The sequence below is a fragment of the Petromyzon marinus genome, unplaced genomic scaffold, assembly GCF_048934315.1.
Source record: "Petromyzon marinus isolate PM22_M1 ecotype Great Lakes invasive population unplaced genomic scaffold, UKy_Petmar_22M1.pri1.0 PM_G_Scaffold_126, whole genome shotgun sequence".
Taxonomy (NCBI): domain Eukaryota; kingdom Metazoa; phylum Chordata; class Hyperoartia; order Petromyzontiformes; family Petromyzontidae; genus Petromyzon; species Petromyzon marinus.
In genome coordinates, this window is record NW_027422680.1 from 9,536 (window position 1) to 32,730 (window position 23,195).

At 53.6% G+C, this 23,195-nt stretch overlaps 2 protein-coding genes across 3 annotated transcripts in view; both read left to right on the forward strand.

Moving 5' to 3' along the window:
- The first annotated feature begins 987 nt into the window (after positions 1-987).
- On the forward strand, positions 988-8,342 carry LOC142909554 (uncharacterized). The gene is made up of 3 exons (XM_076059774.1): positions 988-1,264; positions 7,341-8,109; positions 8,247-8,342. Exons 2-3 carry the CDS (start codon positions 7,429-7,431, stop codon positions 8,340-8,342), a joined length of 777 nt encoding a protein of 258 aa, XP_075915889.1. The 5' UTR covers positions 988-1,264; positions 7,341-7,428.
- Positions 8,343-11,304: 2,962 nt separating this feature from the next.
- LOC142909550 (ephrin type-A receptor 5-like) overlaps positions 11,305-23,195 on the forward strand; it is a 32,152-nt gene continuing 20,261 nt past the window's right edge. For both annotated transcript variants that reach the window (XM_076059770.1, XM_076059771.1), the window contains exons 1-5: positions 11,305-11,703; positions 15,538-15,602; positions 18,757-19,429; positions 20,143-20,298; positions 21,115-21,483. In XM_076059770.1, coding sequence (XP_075915885.1) covers positions 11,595-11,703; positions 15,538-15,602; positions 18,757-19,429; positions 20,143-20,298; positions 21,115-21,483 — 1,372 coding nt within the window. In that variant the 5' untranslated portion in view covers positions 11,305-11,594. The remainder of the gene's footprint in view (positions 11,704-15,537; positions 15,603-18,756; positions 19,430-20,142; positions 20,299-21,114; positions 21,484-23,195) is intronic.

Here is a 23,195-nt window from a genome sequence, read left to right on the forward strand (position 1 = left end):
ATTATACTACACTATACACTACACGGCTGTCAACCCCTTATCGGCGCTCTGCCTTATTACAGACCAATTCAGACCTGGTCGATCACCCCGTGCCCCTTATAAATCTCAACGTTCATCCTATACATTATACTACACTATACACTACACAGCTGTCAACCCCTTATCAGTGCCCTACCTTATTACAGACCAATTCAGACCTTACTGATCACCCCGTGCCCCTTATAAATCGCAACGTTAATCCTACAAAGTCCCATCACAAGGAAGAAACACAAACAAATCGACACGGATTTGTATTGTTGTTTGCCCATATTGAAACGGCTGTATGCCCGTACGGGCCTGGGAACTCACTTTGCCTGCGCAAAGACCACGACGGGGTAAACGCGTGATGGGCTTCTACAGCTCCGCAATAGTCGAGTGTGAATAGTCGCCTAATAGTCGCTATTGGCTATCAGAGGTTCTCCCCAACAACCAGTCAAACAACGTGTGGGCGGTCATCTTGGGTAGGGGGGTGTGTGGTGGCTTCTCCCTTACCAAGATGGCAACCCCCCTCCCACCACGAGTCACGTGGTGTTGATATTTTGTGGGTGTTTTTTAATTGGTCAGCTCCATTGCACGTGACATTGAACTTTATTTCATAGCCCGGATTAAGGCCCATGGTAAATAGCATAGAGTAGATAAGGCGCTGCTGCGTTTTAGACTATACCAAGCATAGCCCGGAAGAGGGGGAGGGGGATGAAAAGCATCAAAACTCAAGACGCCCTGAATAAATGTAGCGAATTTGTTTGATGTTTAATTATTTCATCCATAGCGACAAGAAGCAAGAGGGGCTCGCTAGCGTTAGTGAAAGGTGGGGTTTGCTGTGTACCCTCCTAAATTAAAACAATTTAAGTTCGCCGGTGGCATTCACCCCTCCCTCGCCCGCTGCTCGCGTTGGTTTCGCCCACAACCCTCTCCCTCCACCACCAAACTGTCGCGTTTTGGCGGGAGAAGGCGGCTGTGTGTTCTGAGGAGACTAACAACCAGCACCACCATCACCACAACATCTATAATCATAAGTATAACTACTACTATAATAGCAATAACATCTACAATCGTAACTATAACACTAATAATAACATCAACAACTTACAACAGCAATAATATAAACAATTACAATAGTAATAAAAACATGAACTGCTATAATAACTAATACTGTAATATCAACAACTACTACGACTATAATAAAACAAAAACGTGAACGAGAGCGAGCGACACAACGGGCGCGGTGAGTGAGAGAGTGGAGCCGACCTCTCGCCCTCACAGCCTGAGGCCCACAAAGACGCGCGGGCTCTGTCAGCCTCACGCAGTCCGTCAGGGAGACTACACGGGGAGACATTTGTGTTGTGTCTGTCTGTGTGTGTGTCTGTGTGTGTCTGTGTCTGTGTGTGTCTGTGTATGTGTCTGTGTGTGTGTGTCTCTGTGTGTGTGTCTCTGTGTGTGTATCTCTGTGTGTGTGTTGTGTGTGTCTGTCTCTATGTGTGTGTCTGTGTGTGTGTCTCTGTGTGTGTCTGTCAGCCTCACGCAGCCCGTCAGGGAGACTACACGGGGAGACATTTGTGTTGTGTCTGTGTCTCTGTGTGTCTGTGTGTGTCTGTGTATGTGTCTGTGTGTGTCTGTGTGTGTGTCTCTGTGTGTGTCTCTGTGTGTGTGTTGTGTGTCTCTGTGTGTGTGTCTCTGTGTCTGTGTGTCTCTGTGTGTGTGTGTCTCTGTGTGTCTCTGTGTGTCTCTGTGTGTGTGTCTGTGTGTGTGTCTCTGTGTGTGTGTCTCTGTGTGTGTAAGCCTCACGCAGCCCGTCAGGGAGACTACACGGGGAGACATTTGTGTTGTGTTTGTGTGTCTGTGTGTGTCTCTTGTGCCGGGGGGCCAGGCGTCTATGACGTCTCCTGGCCAAACCCCAATTGGCGGAGCCAGGAGATTGAATACCTACCCTCGGGGCTACTCCAGAAACAACGAAAAGCCACTACGGGTGGCCACGTGGAATGTTCGAACGCTCACTGCAGAGGAGAGGCTGCCACTCCTCTGTCGGGAGCTGGACCGGTACCGCCTGGATCTATGCGGCATTCAGGAGGTCCGGTGGACCGGCTCTGGCTCCTGCCACCATGAGGGGTGGACAGTCCTCTACTCGGGGCAGCAGACTGCCAAACAACAGGGTGTGGGTCTTCTTTTGAACAAAAGAATGAAGGGGGCGTGGGAGCGTGGCGGTGAGGTGTGGGAAGCTGTAAGCCCCAGGCTACTTTGGGCTCGCCTTCCCATCAACCGGAGGTGAGGAATGGTGGTCGTGGTTACTTATGCCCCCACCGAAGATGAACATCCGTGGAGGGATGCAGGCAAAGCCGATGAGTCAGATGCCTTCTATGACCTCCTGTCACAGGTGCTGGCTAAAGTGGCCCCTCGGGATAGAGTCATCATGTTGGGTGACTTCAATGCCCGAGTTGGTCATGATACTGGCACCTGGTCTGGAGTGATTGGAGGGCATGGCCCAGATCAGCTCAATAACAACGGTAGGAGGCTGCTAGATTTTTGTGCAGCCCATGGGCTTGTAATTACCAACACGCTGTTCCGGCATCGGCGCATCCACACAACATCATGGATGCATGCCGGGTCCAAGCAAGAACATTTGCTGGACTACATAGTGACGGACCAGCGAATGCGAGCCCATGTCCTTGACACCAGGACCTACCGTGGAGCTGATCTGCCCTCTGACCATCGACTAGTCATCTGTAAGATGCGCCTGCCATTCTTCCACTCCGGTGGTGGGTGTACACCCAGGACCCCATTCCAACCTAAAGTGGCCTGGTCTCAGTTATCTGATGAAAGTTGCAAGCGAGAATTTCATCATCGCTTGCGGCTGGGATTGGCATCGTCCCCGACTCCTCCTGATGTCGAGGGTAAATGGGCGAGGTTTAGGACTGTGACTCATGCAGCTGCAATGGCTGCTTTGGGTACGTGGTCCAGACCTCCCCAGACACCCTGGATGACAGAGGAGTTGTTCAGGATGGTTGAGAAAAAGCGACAGGCCCACTGTCATCGGCTACAGAATCCCACATCAGAGAATGAGGCTTACCGCAGCCTTCGCTCGGAGGTTCGGAGAGCCGTGAGGCGCTGCAAGGATGGGTGGTGGTCGCGGGTTGCTGAGGAGATGGAGTCTGCCTCAGTGGCCCGTGATCACAAATCTCTATTTAACTCCATCCAAAAAGTAACCTGCAGTGCCACACCTATTACCATCATTAGGGGAAAAAACGGTGATCCAATTTCCGACCCCCAGGAACAGGTTCGCAGATTTGCTGAGCATTTCTGTGAGGTCCTGGGGGAGGGAAAATCCCTCAGCCAGGAAAACATCGTGGCACAAAGTGAGGATGACCCTGCTGAGGCTGCGGTGCCTCAAATATTGGATGAAGTCACCCCCTGTGAGTGGCTGGCTGAGGTGCCATCTGTTGAGGAAGTATTGAAGGCGATCCGGAGTCTGAGACCAGGAAAGGCAGCGGGCAGAGATGATCTCCCAAGCGAAATGCTGAGGGAGGGTGGCGTTTGTGCACAGACTGCCCTATATGACATCATAACAACAGTCTGGACCACTGGACGGGTTCCGCAGGATTGGAAGGATGCCCTGGTGGTCCCCCTTTTTAAGAAGGGGGACCGCACAGACTGTAACAACTACAGGGGCATCTCACTCCTCAGTGTGCCGGGAAAGGTCCTGGCATGGATTATTCAGCATCGCCTTGCCAGGCACGCTGAGGAGAGGCTTGCGGAGCCCCAATGCGGTTTCAGGATAGGGCGGTCCTGCACAGATGCCATATTTTCTGTCCGTCTGCTACAGCAGAGGTGTAGGGAATTCCAACAAGACCTACATCTCTGCTTTATTGACCTGGTCAAGGCCTATGATACCATCAGTAGGCCTGGGCTCTGGGTCGTTCTTCGTGCTTTTGGAGTACCTAACCCTCTGCTCACGATCATTAAGGACCTTCATGATGGTGAGCGGGCCCAGGTAAAACTACGTGGCCGGGAGTCAGAGCCATTCCCTGTATACCTTGGGGTGCGACAGGGATGTCCTCTGGCTCCCACATTATTTAACATCTATTTTGACCACGTAGTTCGTGAAGCCTTCAATAGCTGTACCGGGGGAATCTCCATATGGTACAGATATAATGGGAGGCTGATCGATGCCCGGGTGCGGTCAAGGGATGGCTCCCTATTGCTCAACCACGTTATGTATGCTGATGATTTGGTAATAGCTGCTCAGTCAGAGGAGGAGTTGGAGATGCTGCTGCTGAGACTGGAGCATGCCACTAAGAGGTGGGGCCTTACCATCAACCCCACCAAAACTAAGCACCTGCCTGGGTATTTTGTACCATCGGACACTCCACCCCCACAACTCCCGATCGGTGATGGGGCAGTTCTGGAGAGAGTGGAGAGTTCCCCATACCTGGGCAGTGTGCTTATGACTGACTCCAGTTTAACAGCAGAGGTCTCACTCCGAATCAGTTGAGCGGCAATATCTTTTCATCGGTTGCGTAACTCTGTGTGGAAGCTACCTGGTCTGTCCTCCGCACTAAGCTTCAGGTCTTCTCGGCCACGGTCATTCCCTCCCTTCTCTACGCTTGCGAAACGTGGACCCCCCTAATGGAACATCTTCGCCGGTTAGAAACATTTAGGCTGGCCTGCCTACAATCCATCCTGGGTTTAACCAGACTGGATTGTGTGAGGAGCTCACAAATTCTTGAAAGATCTGGGCAAGGTCCCATCGGTGAGCTCCTCCGGCGGGCAAGGCTGCGATGTCTGGGTCATGTAGCCCGCATGCCCATCCACCGCATGCTGAAACAGCTTTTGTTCGGTCGGATTGAGGGGGCAAAGCGGGCGCGGCACGGGCTAGAGAAGAGATGGAGTGATGTGGTACAGGAGGACGTGGAGCTGAGTGGACTTGCCGATGACTGGTACCAGCGGTGTCAAGATCGGCCTCTGTGGAGGAGGCTCGTGAAGGATGCTACTGGGCAGTTGGAGGTAGTCGCCCTCCAACAACAACGGAGGGCAGAGGAGCGATGCTCACAACAACGAGCGGAGCGCCGGGTGGCTAAAGCACAGCAGGTTGGCACAGTAGGGGGCACAGTTGGTGCATCAGCCAGTCATCTCAGTCAGTCGACCCGTGGCACCTGGGTCTGCCCCGTGACCTCCTGCCAGGGGGCGTTCGACACGTCACGTGGCATCAGGGTGCAAATAGCCTGGCACAAGCGTCGTGGTGACGTCACCGCCACTTAGTGGCGAATGGCGGTTGTTGTTGTTGTGTGTGTTGTGTGTGTGTCTCTGTGTGTGTGTGTCTCTGTGTGTGTGTGTCTCTGTGTTTTTGTGTGTGTTGTGTGTGTGTGTGTCTCTGTGTGTGTGTGTCTCTGTGTGTCACTGTGTCTGTGTGTCTGTGTGTCTCTGTGTGTGTCTCTGTGTGTGTGTGTGTCTGTGTGTCTGTCTCTGTGTGTGTGTGTCTCTGTGTGTGTGTGTCTCTGTGTGTACACCACCAGCAGGTGGCACGTGTCCACAGCAGGTGGCACGTGTCCACAGCAGGTGTCACGTGTCCACAGCAGGTGGTGTCACGTGTCCACAGCGCGTGTCTCACCCAGGCCCTCCTGCTGCTCCGCGTGGCCACCAGGAAAGCGGTGGCCGCCTCGTCCGTGGGCCTCGGAGTCGGCGGAGGTCGGAGTCGCCTCATCGAATCGCGACGGTCGATTCGTGACGGTCGACAATCGACGCGCGCGGGACGTAGAATCTCTTCGGCGATTGGTTGATTTCTCATCAAGCAGGATTCGACGGGGAGTAATCGCGCCGACTTTAGATGTCGAGGAATCGATGCGGCGATTGGCTTGCGACGGCAAGCGTCAGCTCAGCGCATTTCCCGGCAAAACCAAAACCACGAAACCACGTGGTCTGGGTACAGTGAGTCCAGTCCGGGGTACAGAGAGTCCAGTCCAGGGCATATCGAGTCCAGTCCGTGTACAGTGAGTCCAGTCCGTGTACAGTGAGTCCAGTCCGGGTACAGTGAGTCCATCACAGACACAGTGAGTCCATCACAGACACAGTGAGTCCTGTCGGGGTACAGTGAGTCCATCACAGACACAGTGAGTACAGTCCGGGCATAATGAGTCCAGTCCGTGCACAGTGAGTCCATCACAGACACAGTGAGTCCATCACAGACACAGTGAGTCCATCACAGACACAGTGAGTCCAGTCCGGGCACAGTGAGTCCAGTCCGGGCACAGTGAGTCCAGTCTGGGTACAGTGAGTCCATCACAGACACAGTGAGTCCATCACAGACACAGTGAGTCCAGTCCGGGCACAGTGAGTCCAGTCCGGGCACAGTGAGTCCAGTCTGGGTACAGTGAGTCCATCAGAGACACAGTGAGTCCATCACAGACAGTGAGTACAGTCCGGGAATAATGAGTCCAGTCCGTGCACAGTGAGTCCATCACAGACACAGTGAGTCCAGTCCGGGCACAGTGAGTACAGTCCGTGCACAGTGATTATCCGTCGGTATTTAAAATCCGGCGCATTCACACGCCCCACGACGCCGTCGGATTATCATTATCGATGATCGACCGCACGTCTACGTTGAACTTCTTTTGCACCGTACGTAGCCAACCGCGATAATCGGAGGTACGGGGGTGGGGGGAAGGACAAACAAGCTAGACACAGCAGAAGCACTTCTAAAGAAATGATACTCTTTGGTTCTATTCGGTAAAGTCACGTAGGTAAAAAATAAAACAAAAATCACGACGTTTCGGCCACAACACAAGCGGCCTTCATCAGGTGAAGGGACCAGGCTGTCTCGAAGACTACGCTGGAGTGAAAGTCTTCGAGACAGGCTGGTCCCTTCACCTGATGAAGGCCACTTGTGTTGTGGCCGAAACGTCGTGATTTTTGTTGTTTTATTTTTTACCTACGTGACTTTACCGAATAGAACCAAAGAGTATGGATCCTTGCAGTCACGAAAGCTTCAAATCTAGAACTAGAGAAACGAGTTTGTCAATCGAGACGAATTAACAAGTGGCATAGCTCCGGTGGCTTCCTGACGTCGGAAGGGAAGAGCGTTCCAGACGGCCGCAGAAGCGCAGTCCGGAGCGCGTCGCTTGCCGTCGTCATCTGGAAGTCGTGACTCGAATACCGCAAAAGCATTGCCGCCAGTTTTAATACGAAACGCGCCGAGGTTGTTATTTTGATTTAAAGCTTTCGTGACTGCATTAATTCATATTCTTGGCTCTTTCGGTAAAGTCACGTTGAAGGGAATGAAATGGTCGTGGTTTTTTTGTTTGCCTTTTAAGGGACGGCGTGACCCACCGTCAACTTTGAGCCGAACGAGCCGACTGACGAGAGGTCCCATTTGCCTTTCCCAAATCACGTCCCGTGACCATGAATGTCCCTCGCACTGCGAGACGCCGCCTGAACCACCGGGCGGGAGAAGACCTGTTCCCCGCCGGGCACGCCTGCACTTCGGACGGCCTCCTCGGCGGCGGCGGGCCGCTGACTTTGCCGGCGGCGGGGGAACAGGCTCGCCAGGGCCGAGCGCGGCGCCCGAAGGACGTTAACGGCACCGTGTCCGGAGAACAGGCGGCGGCGGAGGCGGCGGCGGCGGCGGCGGCGGCGGCGCGTGGAGCCCGGCCGGAACGAGGCGCCGGCGTCGTCGTTGGCCGCGAGTACCCCGAGGGAGCCGCCGCCGCCGCCGGTGCCGCGCGAGACGACTCCACGGGGTCCCCTCGCGAGTCGGAGAGGCGCGCGGGCGGCGTGGGCGTCGAGGAGCTGGCGACGGGGGCGAGGCGCTCGCGGGGCGAGGAGGACGCGGCCGCCTTGAGGCGGGACGGCGGAGGGAGGAGGAAGGACGACGCCGACGCGGCGCGGGTTCGCGGGCCGAAGCCCGCGCCAAGCGCGTCGGAAGCGGCCGGGGGCGAGCCGAGGGCTCGCTGCGAGTGCCTGCAGAACGACCTGAAGGTGGGTTTGGCCGCTCGGCAGGAGGCGGACGGGCGGGCGACACGCTGCCGGAAGCTCGAGCGTGAGGTGCAGCAGCTTGAGAAGTCGCTTGGAGCCCTGCAGGAGGTGAGAGGAAGCACGGTAACGTCATCTATCGTGTTGCTCTCTCCTCGCCCGATGTGTTTTGACGGAACTGAATGGTCTAAGTAGGATGTGTGACTGAATATGCCCATAATGCGCCCGATTTTGTCATATCTGAGAAGCTAAGCGGGTTGAGTGTGGATTGTGCCAAGGACTCACGGCGGGGCTGCTCGCTGCATCCCACGTCCATGCTCCTCGCCTTCAGAAAGTCTCGTTGACCATTCTGGCGAAGTATGGTCAAATAACCCCGCACGAACTCCGTGGCGTGGACAGGGCCTCATCCATCCAGTAGATTGACGAAGGGCTTTGCGTGCATTTCCTTTCCGTAAAAAAACAAAAATTAAAATTCTGCCTGTTACCAAATCACACTAAATGTACTTGTGGGGTTTCTCTGGGTGCTGTCATTTTTGTTTCCCCACACGGAGCCCAAAAACTTGTTGGTGTCGGCAAAGAAGAATTGCAAAGCGGCACGCTCCAGAAAAAGTCTCCAGACTCAGTGTGGGGGGCTTTGCTGAGCGCTATTTCACGCACGTAATTAACATCGTGGTATCCGGGGACTCCTCTACTTACAAACATTCGACTTACGAACTTTCAGCGATAAGAACAAACCCCTGTCCATATGTCCAGTCGGCCTGTTCGGACCGAGATTCGTAAGTTCAACCTCCCAAGTTGGCATCTACATCTACAGGAGATTACACAACTTGTAAACCCATTCCCCGTGTTGACTTCAGGATGTGACTATGTTACACACACACACAGCTTCAGGACGTGACTATGTTACACACACATACAGGATGTGACTATGTTACACACACACAGGATGTGACTATGTTACACACACACACAGGATGTGATTATGTTACACACATATCACACACACGATGTGACTATGTTACACACACACACAGCTTCAGGACGTGACTATGTGACACACATACACAGCTTCAGGACGTGACTATGTTACACACACACAGCTTCAGGATGTGACTATGTTACACACACACACAGCTTCAGGACGTGACTATGTTACACACACATACAGGATGTGATTATGTTACACACACATCACACACACGATGTGACTATGTTACACACACATACACGCAGGATGTGATTATGTTACACACACACATATACAGGATGTGACTATGTTACACACACACACACGATGTGACTATGTTACACACACACACGATGTGACTATGTTACACACACACATACAGGATGTGACTATGTTACACACACAGGATGTGACTATGTTACACACACACACACCCGAACAAACATGCAGGCGCTTTATACAGTGAGGGAAAAAAAGTATTTGATCCCCTGTTGATTTTGTACGTTTGCCCACTGACAAAGAAATGATCAGTCTATAATTTTAATGGTAGGTTTATTTGAACAGTGAGAGACAGAATAACAACACAAAATCCAGAAAAACGCATGTCAATAATGTTATAAATTGATTGCATTATCTCTCCCTGTGTAACATTCTTGACATGCGTTTTTCTGGATTTTTGTTGTTGTTATTCTGTCTCTCACTGTTCAAATAAACCTACCATTAAAATTATAGACTGATAATTTCTTTGTCAGTGGGCAAACGTACAAAATCAACAGGGGATCAAATACTTTTTTCCCTCACTGTATCTCTCCCCCGTGTATCTCTCCCCGTGTATCTCTCCCCCTGTATCTATCCCCGTGTATCTCTCCCCGTGTATCTCTCCTCGTGTATCTCTCCCCGTGTATCTCTCCCCCGTGTATCTCTCCCCGTGTATCTCTCCCCCTGTATCTCTCCCCCTGTATCTCTCCCCCTGTATCTCTCCCCCGTGTATCTCTCCCCGTGTATCTCTCCCCCTGTATCCCTCCCCCTGTATCTCTCCCCCGTGTATCTCTCCCCGTGTATCTCTCCCCGTGTATCTCTCCCCTGTGTATCTCTCCTCGTGTATCTCTCCCCCGTGTATCTCTCCCCCGTGTAACTCTCCCCCTGTATCTCTCCCCGTGTATCTCTCCCCCGTGTATCTCTCCCCGTGTATCTCTCCCCCTGTATCTCTCCCCGTGTATCTCTACCCCTGTATCTCTACCCCTGTATCTTTCCCCGTGTATCTCTCCCCGTGTATCTCTCCCCCTGTATCTCTCCCCCGTGTATCTCTCCCCGTGTATCTCTCCCCCTGTATCTCTCCCCCCTGTATCTCTCCCCCGTGTATCTCTCCCCGTGTATCTCTCCCCCTGTATCTCTCCCCCTGTATCTCTCCCCGTGTATCTCTCCCCCTGTATCTCTCCCCTTGTATCTCTCCCCGTGTATCTCTCCCCCTGTATCTCTCCCCCTGTATCTCTCCCCCGTGTATCTCTCCCGTGTATCTCTCCCCCTGTATCTCTCCCCCTGTATTTCTCCCCGTGTATCTCTCCCCGTGTATCTCTCACACGTACACACACTCACACGTACACACACTCACACGTACACACTCACACGTACACACACTCACACGTACACACACGTACACACACTCACACGTACACACACTCACACGTACACACACTCACACGTACACACACGTACACACACTCACACGTACACACACTCACACGTACACACTTACACGTACACACACTCACACGTACACACACTCACACGTACACACACGTACACACACTCACACGTACACACACTCACACGTGCACACACGTACACACACTCACACGTACACACACTCACATGTACACACTCACACGTACACACACTCACACGAACACACACTCATACGTACACACTCACACGTACACACACTCACACGTACACACACACACACGTACACACACTCACACGGGCACACACGTACACACACTCACACGTACACACACTCACACGTACACACACTCACACGTGCACACACGTACACACTCACACGTACACACACTCACACGTACACACGTACACACACTCACACGTACACACACTCACACGTACACACACGTACACACTCACACGTACACACGTACACACACTCACGTACACACACTCACACGTGCACACACTCACACGTACACACACTCACACGTACACACACTCACACGTACACACAAGGAGAGAGATGTGTGGAGTGGTTTTGGATGGAGGGAGGTGGGAGGGGAGCCGAAAGCCTCAAGAAACCTTCACGTCTGCCAGGGTTAATAATTCATTGGTGTCTTCTCCAGCTGGGTCAATCATTAATCGTACACACCCCACTCACTCTGACTCATTCCATTCTTTTAAATCCTCTCGCCTGCTCGTCTCCCTCGCAGGAGGAAAAGAGGAGGGTTGGTGAACCGAGCCGATCCATGCATCACCACCACCAGCAGCAGCACCACCACCACCAGCACCACCACCACCAGCAGCAGCACCACCACCAGTAGCAGCACCAGCACCACCACCACCAGCACCACCACCACCAGCAGCACCACCACCAACAGCAGCACCACCAGCACCAGCAGCAATGTCCCCAGGCTCCGTCTCCGCGCCCCTCCGCAGCTGCAGGAGTCTGGCTCCATCTCCTGTCGCCGTTGGCATCGTCGCCGTCTTGGCGGTGGCCGCTGCTTACGAAGGTGGGCGCAGCGTTGGTGGTGCACCAGGGGTTGGTGGTACACACACAGCGTTGGTGGTGTACACACAGTGTTGGTGGTGTACACACAGCGTTGGTGGTGTACACACAGCGTTGGTGGTGTACACACAGTGTTGGTGGTGTACACACAGCGTTGGTGGTGCACCAGGGGTTGGTGGTGCACCAGGGGTTGGTGGTGCACCAGGGGTTGGTGGTGCACACACAGCGTTGGTGGTGCATCAGGGGTTGGTGGTGCACACGCAGCGTTGGTGGTGTACACACAGTGTTAGTGGTGTACACACAGCGTTGGTGGTGTACACACAGTGTTGGTGGTGCACACGCAGCGTTGGTGGTGCACAGTGTTGGTGGTGCACCAGGGGTTGGTGGTGCACCAGGGGTTGGTGGTGTACACACAGTGTTGGTGGTGTACATACAGTGTTGGTGGTGTACACACAGTGTTGGTGGTACACACACAGCATTGGTGGTGTACGGTGCTTTTTTCAGGAATATTTTTGCTGGCGTTTTTTTTCACGGATTTTCTGTTTGCACAGTCACCACATAGTCACTCTGTTTTCTCGTTCGTGTTTTTGTGTTTGTTGCCGTTGCACCCGATTCAAGAGCCGAACGGCTCACAGGGGCTATAACCAAAATAAACTGAAACTGAAGAAAAAAAACATCTGATAAACTGAAGGTGACAAAAACACAAAGCGGCTCGTGGCTCCGCACAACGATGGCTCTTTGAAAGCTCCGCGTCTCTCTCCGCGTCTCTCTCGTTCCCCGCGGAGTCAACTCGTTCGCCGAGACGGAGCGCTCCGACGGAGCCTTTGACGCTAGCAGGCGAGGCTGCTCGCTTGTTTAGACGACGCCGACGCCGCTCGAAGCGTCTCACCGCGTGCTGAGATGATGCACAGCGAGCGGTGACCACAAACTGATGATGATGATGCCCCGCGTAGCGGCCACGTCAATTCTCGATGTGGGGGTGGGGGTGGTGGGGGAAGCGGAGGACACGGAGGGAAAAATCCACGCGACCACATGAAGAGAGAGTGTGTACGTGTGTGTACGTGTGAGTGTGTGTTTGTGTACGTGTGTGTACGTGTGTGTACGTATGTGCGTATGTGTGTGTACGTGAGTGTGTCTGTGTACGTGTGAGTGTGTGTCTGTGTACGAGTGTGTGTGTTTGTGTACGTGTGAGTGTGTGTACGTGTGTGTACGTGTGTATATATGTGCGATAGTGTAGCGGTTAGCGCGCTGCGCTATGAACCTGGCAACCCGGGTTCGATTCCCGCTCACGGCCAACACCAGTGACGATTATTCGAACCGGTCCCGGGCCTCCCTTAGGTCGACTCAGCCTCAAATGAGTACATTGCCACTAGGGAGACAAAGGCGGTCGGGCGTGGTGCTGGCCACCCACCCCCTCGTGTACCGTTTCGGCCTTCATAGGTGCTCGCTAACAGCACTTGCCCCTACAGTCTGTTAAGGCTATATGGGGATCTTTGTCTTATCTTGTACGTGAGTGTGTCTGTGTACGTGTGAGTGTACGTGTGTACGTGTGAGTGTGTGTCTGTGTACGTGTGTGCGTGTGAGTGTGTGTCTGTGAGTGTGTGTACATGTATGTACGTGTGAGTGTGTGTCTGTGTACGTGTGAGTGTGTGTCTGAGTACGTGTGAGTGTGTGTCTGTGTACGTGTGTGAGTGTGTGTGTCTGTACCGGGGGAATCTCCATTTGGTACAGATATAATGGGAGGCTGTTCGATGCCCGGGTGCGGTCAAGGGATGGCTCCCTATTGCTCAACCACGTTATGTATGCTGATGATTTGGTAATAGCTGCTCATTCAGAGGAGGAGTTGGAGACGCTGCTGCTGAGACTGGAGCGTGCCACTAAGAGATGGGGGCCTTACCTTCAGCCACACCAAAACTAAGCACCTGCCTGGATATTTTGTACCATCAGACACTCCACCCCCACAACTCCCAATCGGTGATGGGGCAGTTGTGGAGAGAGTGGAGAGTTTCCCATACCTGGGCAGTGTGCTTATGACTGGCTCCAGTTTAACAGCAGAGGTCTCACTCCGAATCAGTCGAGCGGCAATATCTTTTCATCGGTTGCGTAACGCTGTGTGGAAGCTACCTGGTCTGTCGCTCCGCACTAAGCTTCAGGTCTTCTCGGCCACGGTCATTCCCTCCCTTCTCTACGCTTGCGAAACGTGGACCCCCTTAATGGAGCATTTTCGCCAGTTGGAAACATTTAGGCTGGCCTGCCTACGATCCATCCTGGGTTTAACCAGACTGGATTGTGTGAGGAGCTCACAAATCCTTGAAAGATCTGGGCAAGGTCCCATCGATGAGCTCCTCCGGCAGGCAAGGCTGGGTCATGTAGCCCGCATGCCCAGCCACCGCATGCCGAAACAGCTTTTGTTCGGCCGGATCGAGGGGGATAAACGGACGCGGCACGGGCTAGAGAGGAGATGGAGTGATGTGGTACGGGAGGACGTGGAGCTGAGTGGACTTGTCGATGACTGGTACCAGCGGTGTCAAAATTGGCCTCTGTGGAGGAGGCTCGTGAAGGACGCTACTGGGCAGTTGGAGGCAGTCGCCCTCCAACAACAACGGAGGGTGGAGGAGCGATGCTCACAACAACGAGCGGAGCGCCGGGTGGCTAAAGCACAGCAGGTTGGCACAGTAGGGGGCACAGGTGGTGCACCAGCCAGTCATTTCGGTCATCTCAGTCAGTCGACCCGTGGCACCTTGGTCTGCCCCGTGACCTGCCAGCGTGACCTCAAGGTGCACATGGCCTGGCACAAGCGTCATGATGTCACCGCCACTTAGTGGCGAATGGCGGTTGTTGTGTGTGTGTATGTAGCTGTTAGCGCGCTGCGCTACGAACCCGGCGACCCAAGTTCGATTCCCTCTCACGGCCAACACCGTCAGTGACGATTCTCTGAACCGGTCCTGGGCCTCCCCTAGGTCGACTCAAGCTCAAATGAGTAACCTGGTGCGGTGTGTAGTAAACATCGCCACTGGGGAGACAAAGGCGGCCGGGCGTGGTGCTGGCCTCCCACGCTCTCGTGTGCCACAGTGCCAGTAGCCTTGGTAGGTGCTGCTACTCGCGAGCAGCAGCAGCACTTGCCCCGGCAGTCCGTGACAGCCGTCGTGTACACGGTGGTGGGGATTTTTTGCACGCGGCGTTTTATATTAAATATTTGCTGTTTTTTTCCAGGATGTTTCTGTTACGCGTTGTCGCTTTAAGATGTTCTGTGTTCATATTTTGTTTGTTGCGGCTGCACCCGACTTGAGAGCCGCATGGCTCACAGCGCTATCTCCATAGATATAAAAGGCAAAGTTGTGATTGTGTGTGTCTGTTCAAAATGTTTAGCGTACTTCCCGACATGCAACAAACTGGAAATTTGCCACGTGGGTACTTTCCAGACTGTACACCATCCTAAAATTATAAAAATACACTTTTGCTTTTTCTTTAGGGGGGTAGCTCAATAATGCATCTATTTTTTTTGCACGTCAAGTGAGCTGTGACGTCAAATCTGTCATGTGACCCGCGCACGTGGAAGCGTAACGCGTTGTAGTGTAGTGACCCAAGTTCGATTCCCGCTCACGGCCACCGCCGGTGACGATTATTTTTTTACCGGTCCTGGGCCTACCCTAGGTCGACTCGGCATCAAACGAGTACCTGCTCTGCTGTGTGAACATCGCCACTGGGGGGACGTGGTGAATCCTCGTCCCGGGCGTAGCCGGGTAGTACAGCTCGTACCTAACAAACTTGAAACTTCGTCTCTCTCTGTGTGCGCGCGTGCGCGTGTCTCTCCCCCCACCCACCCACCCCGCCGCAGTGGACCTGCTCGACACGGAGACCACGCAGGGTGACCTCGGCTGGGTCGCCTCCCCGCCCGACGGGGTGAGTCGAGCGTGGAGGCCACGAGACCTCTGTGGATGTTCGGGGGGGGAGGGGCGTCCATAGATGACGTCACGCACTTAGGGGGCGGGGTCAGACATTTGTGACGATGCGTGACGAGAGAGGGAGGTTTGAGAAATGTGACGTCACATCATCAAAATGCGCAACTTTAAATAAATACAGACAACACTAAGTTGCCTCGGTGGGAGTAGTTACATTGGAGAAACCAAACGACATGTCTCGGACCGCATTCGTGAACACAAAGCAGACCTGAAACACGGTAGGACCAACACCTCGGCCGTAGCAGATCACTGTTATAATTAAGTAGGCTCACATGACATTGACTTCTCCAAGACAGAGGTTCTTTGCAAGCCATCTGGCTACCATGAGAGATTCGTTCATGAGTCTATTCACATATACAAACACAGAGACAATTTCAACCGAGAAGATGGATTCTGGCTTAGCAATCATTGGAAGGATTTGATAAACCATTTCGGGTCTTAATTGATTGTTCACGCTTACGGTGGCTTTCAGACCTCATCCATTATTTTTCGTCTCCCCCCTCCTCTTTTCCGAACATAGATGGACTCGTCCTTCTGAACTGCCAAATTGCTCTCCGTGGTGCTAACGTAAAAAAAAAACGCCACTTTTTTCAAAATTTCTTGCTGTGATTTTCACACCTGATGATGATTATGTTAGGGTCATCGGCCCCCGGGATCTCTCCTGCCTGCGACCCTGCCCGCGAAGTACCGACGCCCCCAGACTCTCCACTAGTGTGGGAGCTGCCGCCGCTGCACTCCTCACCGGGCGGGGAAGGGCCGCCGCGCTCCTGTTCCCCCCCCTGGGCTGTCGAGAGTGATGCCTTACCGGCAGGAAACCCAATCTTCCTCGCTCGCCTCATGGTCCTTGTCGTGTGCAGGTCCTTGAGGGTTGGTAGATTGCAGGCAATTACCTTCTCAGCAGTGTGGATGATACGCTGCAGTCTGCTCTTGTCCTTGGCAGTGGCAGCAGCGTACCAGACGGTTATGGAGGAGGTGAGGATGGATTCAATGATTGCTGTATAGAATTGCACCATCATTGTCTTTGGCAGGTTGAATTTTTTCAGCTGCCATAGAAAGTAAATCCTCTGTTGAGCTTTCTTGGTGAGGGAGCTGATGTTCAGTTCCCACTTGAGGTCCCAGGAGAGAATAGTGCCCAGGAAGCGGAAGGACTCTACAATTTTGACTGGGGAGTCTAACAGAGTGATGGGGGTGAGTGGGGCTGTATTCTTCCTGAAGTCCACAACCATCTCAACTGTCTTTAGAGCATTTAGCTCTAAGTTGTTCTGGCTACACCAGGTCACCAGGTTGTCAGCTTCCCACCTATAGTCAGACTCATCCCCACCAGAGATCAGCCCAATGAGGGTGGTGTCGTCCGCAAACTTCAAGAGTTTGACGGACAGATGATTGGAGGTGCAGCTGTTGGTATACAGAGAGAAGAGCAGTGGGGAAAGGACGCAGCCCTGAGGAGTTCTGGTGCTGATGGAGCTGGAGTCAGAGACTTGTGTTCCCAGCTTAACGCACTACTTCCTGTCAGACAGGAAGTCTGTGATCCAGTAGGGCACGTTCAGCTGGAAGAGCTTGTCCTGAAGCAGGGCAGGGATGATGGTGTTGAAGGCAGAGCTGAAGTCCACAAACAGGATCCTAGCGCAGGATGCTGGGGCGTCCAGATGCTGTAGGATGAAGTGGAGGGCCATGTTAACTGCGTCGTCCACAGACCTGTTGGCTCTGTAGGCAAACTGAAGGGGGTCCAGGAGAGGGTCTGTGATGGCTTTGAGGTGTGCCAGGACCAGGCGCTCAAAAGACTTCATTACCACAGATGTAAGGGCAACCGGTCTGTAATCATTTAGTCCTGTTGGCCTTAGCTTTTTGGGCACAGGGATGATGGTGGAGGACTTGAGACAGGCTGGTACATGGCATGTCTCCAGGGAGGTGTTAAAGATGTAGGTGAACACCGGAGACAGCTGGTCAGCGCAGTGCCTGAGGGTGGCTGGAGAGACAGAGTCTGGCCCGGCTGCTTTGCGTGGATTCTGCCTCTTGAAAAGTCTATTAACTTCTCCCTCCTGAAAGGAGAGAGTCGTCTCTGTAGTATGGGTAGGGGATGGGGCCTCTTGAGTGGGAAGGGGTAGTTCAGGACAGTCCAATTGTCTTTCAAATCTGCAGTAGAACTCGTTCAGGTCGTTGGCCAGGCGGGAGTCGTTAGTGGTGTGGGGAGCTCTGGGCTTGTAGTTGGTGATCTGTCTGAGCCCTCTCCAGACAGAAGCAGAGTCGTTAGTAGAGAACTGGTGTTTTAGTCTCTCTGAGTACAGTCGTTTAGCCTCTCTCACCGCTTTGCTAAACCTGTTCTTCGACTCCTTGAATCTGTCTCTATCTCCACTCCTAAACGCTTCCTCCTTCTCCAACCTCAACCTTCTGAGCTTTGCTGAGAACCAGTGCTTGTTGTTGTTAAAGTTCACCCTGTTACGTGTTGGGATACAGCAGTCCTCACAGAAGCTGATGTAGGACGTCACAGCCTCTGTGAGTTCATCCAGACTATTGGTAGCAGTCGTGAACATATCCCAGTCAGTACAGTCTAAGCACGCCCGCAAATCTTCCACAGCCTCACTGGTCCACTGTTTAGATGTCCTCACAGCAGGTTTACAGAGTTTTAGTTTCTGCCTGTATGCAGGAATCAGGTGGACCATGGCATGGTCAGAGTGTCCTAGTGCGGCTCGGGGGACGGCGTGGTAGGCTCTACTGACTGTAGAGTAGCAGTGATCCAGAGTGTTCCCTTCTCTGGTTGGGCATTTAATGAATTGTATGTATTTGGGGAGTATTTGGCTGAGATTACCTTTGTTAAAGTCGCCAAGTACGATAACCAACGAATCTGGATTTGCTCGCTCCACACTCAGAATCTGATCGGCGAGCATGCGTTGGGCCTCTTTAACCTGAGGACACGGCGGCAAATAAACTCCGACCAAAATGAGCGACGCGAACTCGCGAGGCGAGTAAAACGGTTTACAGGTTATAAAAATTGATTCAAGGAGTGGAGAACAATGTTTCAGAATCACTGTGACATCTACACTCCCCCCCACACTCCCTCCCACACTCCACTCCCTCTCCCCTCACCACGACCGCAGTGGCAGCAGCCTACGAGTGGCCAACGCTCAAGGCCCAGGCTGTACCAGGCGCAGTGCCGCCCCGCCATGCCCAGGCAGGACAAGTGGCTGCGCACCGCCTGGATCCCGCGCGGCGACGCTCGCCGCGTCTTCCTCGAGATCCGCTTCGGCTTACGGCGCCGGTGCCCCCGTCGCCTCCCGGCCGCCGCCGCCTCCGCCGCCGGCTGCGACGACGACGCGTTGAACGTTTACTACCGGGAGTCGGACGACCCCGACGACGTCGCCGCCGGGGTCTTCGCCGACGACGAGCGGCGGCTCTTCTCCAAGGTCGACGTCGTCGGCTCGGGCGGGTCGGAGGTCGAGGCGGCGGGCGACGTGGGGCCCCTCTCCCGGGGCGGCCTCCGTCTGGCGTTCCGCGACACGGGGGCCTGCGCGTGGCTGGCGTCCGTGCGCGTCTACCGCAGGCGCTGCCCGGCCCTCACGCTCCGCCTCGCCGAGTTCCCCGACGCTCCGGCCGCCGGCGACGGGCCGTGGGCGCTGTCGGAGGTGACAGGGGCGTGCGTGGGCCACGCGCTCCGGCCCGAGGGGGAGCCGGAGCCGGCGATGTTCTGCAACGCCGACGGCGAGTGGGAGGGCCACCTCGGGAGCTGCGTCTGCCGTGCCGGGTACCAGCAGGCGGGGAACGCCTGCCAAGGTGACGCGTTGGGATTTGTTTTAGTAGATTCATCATCGCTTACCCTCGAGAGAGATGTGGAAAGACCCAGCGGACCTCCCACACACTCACTCGCCCACTCACCCACTCACTCACCCACTCACTCACCCACCCACCCACCCACCTACTCACTCACTCACCCACCCACCCACCCAACCACTTATCCACCCACCCACTCACTCACTCACCCACTGACTCACCCACTCACTCAACCACTCACCCACCCACTCACTCACTCGCCCACCCACTCACTCACTCACCCACCCACCCACTCACTCACTCACCCACTGACTCACCCACTCACTCAACCACTCACCCACCCACTCACTCACTCGCCCACCCACTCACTCACTCACCCACCCACCCACTCACTCACTCACCCATTCACCCAACCACTCACTCACCCACTCACTCACCCACTCACCCACTCACCCACCCACTCACCCACCCACATACCTACTCATCTACTCACTCACCCACTTTCTCACTCACCCAACCACTTACCCACCCACGCACTCTCTCACCCACCCCATCTCATCTCTCTCCCCATCTGCTCATCTCTCTCCCCATCTGCTCATCTCTCTCCCCATCTCTCGCTACTGACAGCACCAACAGTCTGTAAAGGTTCATAATAAAGGTGTTAAACTGAGTCTGTAAAGGCTACAGGTCGGGGGGCGGGACCTTTGTGCGTGCAGTGTGTGAGCAGGGCTCTTATAAGGAGACGGCCCAAGACAGCTCCTGCTCCCGGTGTCCGCCACACAGCACGGGCAGCGTCATCGGAGCGACGTCCTGCACCTGCCACGATGGATACTTCCGGCCCAGCGGCGAGCCCCAGTCTGTGGCCTGTGCAAGTTCGTTCACTATGCGCCATACACTACATCATACACTACTACACTATACAATACTACACTACACTATACACTATTACACTACACTATACACTACACTACTATACTACACTATACACTACTACACTACACTATACACTACACTATACACTACCTACTACACTACACTACACACTACACTATACACTACACTATACACTACACTATACACTACTACACTACACTATACACTACACTATACACTACTACACTACACTATACACTACACTATACACTAATACACTACAATATACACTACTACACTATACTATACACTACTACACTACACTATACACTACTACACTACACTCTACACTACTACACTACACTATACACTACTACACTATACACTACTACACTATACACTATACACTACCTACTACACTACACTACACACTACACTATACACTACACTTTACACTACACTATACACTACTACACTACACTATACACTACACTATACACTACTACACTATACTATACACTACACTATACACTACTATGCACTATACACTACTACACTATACACTACACTATACACTACCTACTACACTACACTATACACTACACTATAAACTACTACACTACACTATACACTACTACACTATACACTACACTATACACTACCTACTACACTACACTATACACTACACTATACACTACACTATACACTACTATACACTACTACACTACACTATACACTACACTATACACTACACTATACACTACCTACTACACTACTCTATAAACTCCGTTCCGCCCCCCCCCCCCCCCGGCCAGAGCCGCCGTCGGCCCCCAGGGACGTCGCCACCTCGCCACTCTCCGCCGCCGCCGCGGTGACGCTCCGGTGGAGCCCGCCGGCGAATCCCGGCGGGCGCTCCGACCTCGCCTACTCCGTCGTGTGCCGGCTCCACCCGCCCCCCCGGCAGGGGGGGGGGGGTGGGGAGAGGGGCCAGGAGCCGGCGCCGCCATGCGGCCCGGCCGTGAGGTTCCGGCCTCCGCTCCCGCTGACGAACGCCTCGGTGGAGGTGAGCGGCCTGCGTGAGAACGCCGCCTACACCCTGGAGGTGCACGCCACCAACGGCGTCTCCCGCCTGAGCGGCGTCCCCTCGGCGTTCGCGGCCGTCCACGTCGCCACGTCACGGGATCGTGAGTCGTCGTCCCCTCCCCTCCTCCTCTCGCTCACGGCCATCGTCTTTCTTTTTTTGAAATCTCTTTTTCATCTTTAGATATTTAGTCGTTTTTGTCAAATATTTTTTTCTATCTTTTTTTAAATGGTTTTTTTAAATATATGTTTTTAAATACATTCTCCTTTTTTAAAAGCTATAACATGCATATAACATTATAATAATATTATTCTTAAATGCTATGCAAAAACATGACAATTATATTACGATTAAAGACAATGCCGCCTGCATTTGCAGCCAGCCAATCACCGCTCTGCATCTTAGTTGGCCATCTGCATTTGCAGCCAGCCAATCACCGCTCTGCATCTTAATGATCCGCCTGCCTTTGCAGCCAGCCAATCACCGCTCTGCATCTTAGTTGTCCGCCTGCATTTGCAGCCAGCCAATCACCGCTCTGCATCTTAGTTGGCCGCCTTCATTTGCAGCCAGCCAATCACCGCTCTGCATCTTAGTTGTCCGCCTGCATTTGCAGCCAGCCAATCACTGCTCTGCATCTAAATTGTCCGCCTGCATTTGCAGCCAGCCAATCACCGCTCTGCATCTAAATTCGCCGCCTGCATTTGCAGCCAGCCAATCACCGCTCTGCATCTAAATTGTCCGCCTGCATTTGCAGCCAGCCAATCACCGCTCTGCATCTAAATTGGCCGCCTGCATTTGCAGCCAGCCAATCACCGCTCTGCATCTTAGTTGTCCGCCTGCATTTGCAGCCAGCCAATCACCACTCTGCATCTAAATTGTCCGCCTGCATTTGCAGCCAGCCAATCACCGCTCTGCATCTTAGTTGTCCGCCTGCATTTGCAGCCAGCCAATCACCGCTCTGCATCTAAATTGTCCGCATGCATTTGCAGCCACCCATCACCACTCTGCATCTAAATTGGCCGCCTGCATTTGCAGCCAGCCAATCACCGCTCTGCATCTTAGTTGTCCGCCTGCATTTGCAGCCAGCCAATCACCGCTCTGCATCTAAATTGTCCGCATGCATTTGCAGCCAGCCAATCACCGCTCTGCATCTAAATTGGCCGCCTGCATTTACAGCCAGCCAATCACCGCTCTGCATCTTAGTTGTCCGCCTGCATTTGCAGCCAGCCAATCACCGCTCTGCATCTTAGTTGGCCGCCTTCATTTGCAGCCAGCCAATCACCGCTCTGCATCTTAGTTGTCCGCCTGCATTTGTAGCCAGCCAATCACCGCTCTGCATCTAAATTGTCCGCATGCATTTGCAGCCAGCCATCACCACTCTGCATCTAAATTGGCCGCCTGCATTTGCAGCCAGCCAATCACCGCTCTGCATCTAAATTGGCCGCCTGCATTTACAGCCAGCCAAGCACCGCTCTGCATCTTAGTTGTCCGCCTGCATTTGCAGCCAGCCAATCACCGCTCTGCATCTTAGTTGGCCGCCTTCATTTGCAGCCAGCCAATCACCGCTCTGCATCTTAGTTGTCCGCCTGCATTTGCAGCCAGCCAATCACCACTCTGCATCTAAATTGTCCGCCTGCATTTGCAGCCAGCCAATCACCGCTCTGCATCTTAGTTGTCCGCCTGCATTTGCAGCCAGCCAATCACCGCTCTGCATCTAAATTGTCCGCATGCATTTGCAGCCAGCCATCACCACTCTGCATCTAAATTGGCCGCCTGCATTTGCAGCCAGCCAATCACCGCTCTGCATCTTAGTTG

Excerpts from the sequence above, each read along its gene's own strand:
- LOC142909554 (XM_076059774.1), top strand. The coding sequence starts at position 7,429 with ATGAATGTCCCTCGCACTGCGAGACGCCGCCTGAACCACCGGGCGGGA. Across the intron at positions 8,110-8,246 it reads CGCTTGGAGCCCTGCAGGAG|CTAAGCGGGTTGAGTGTGGA; the intron begins GTGAGAGGAAGC and ends ATATCTGAGAAG.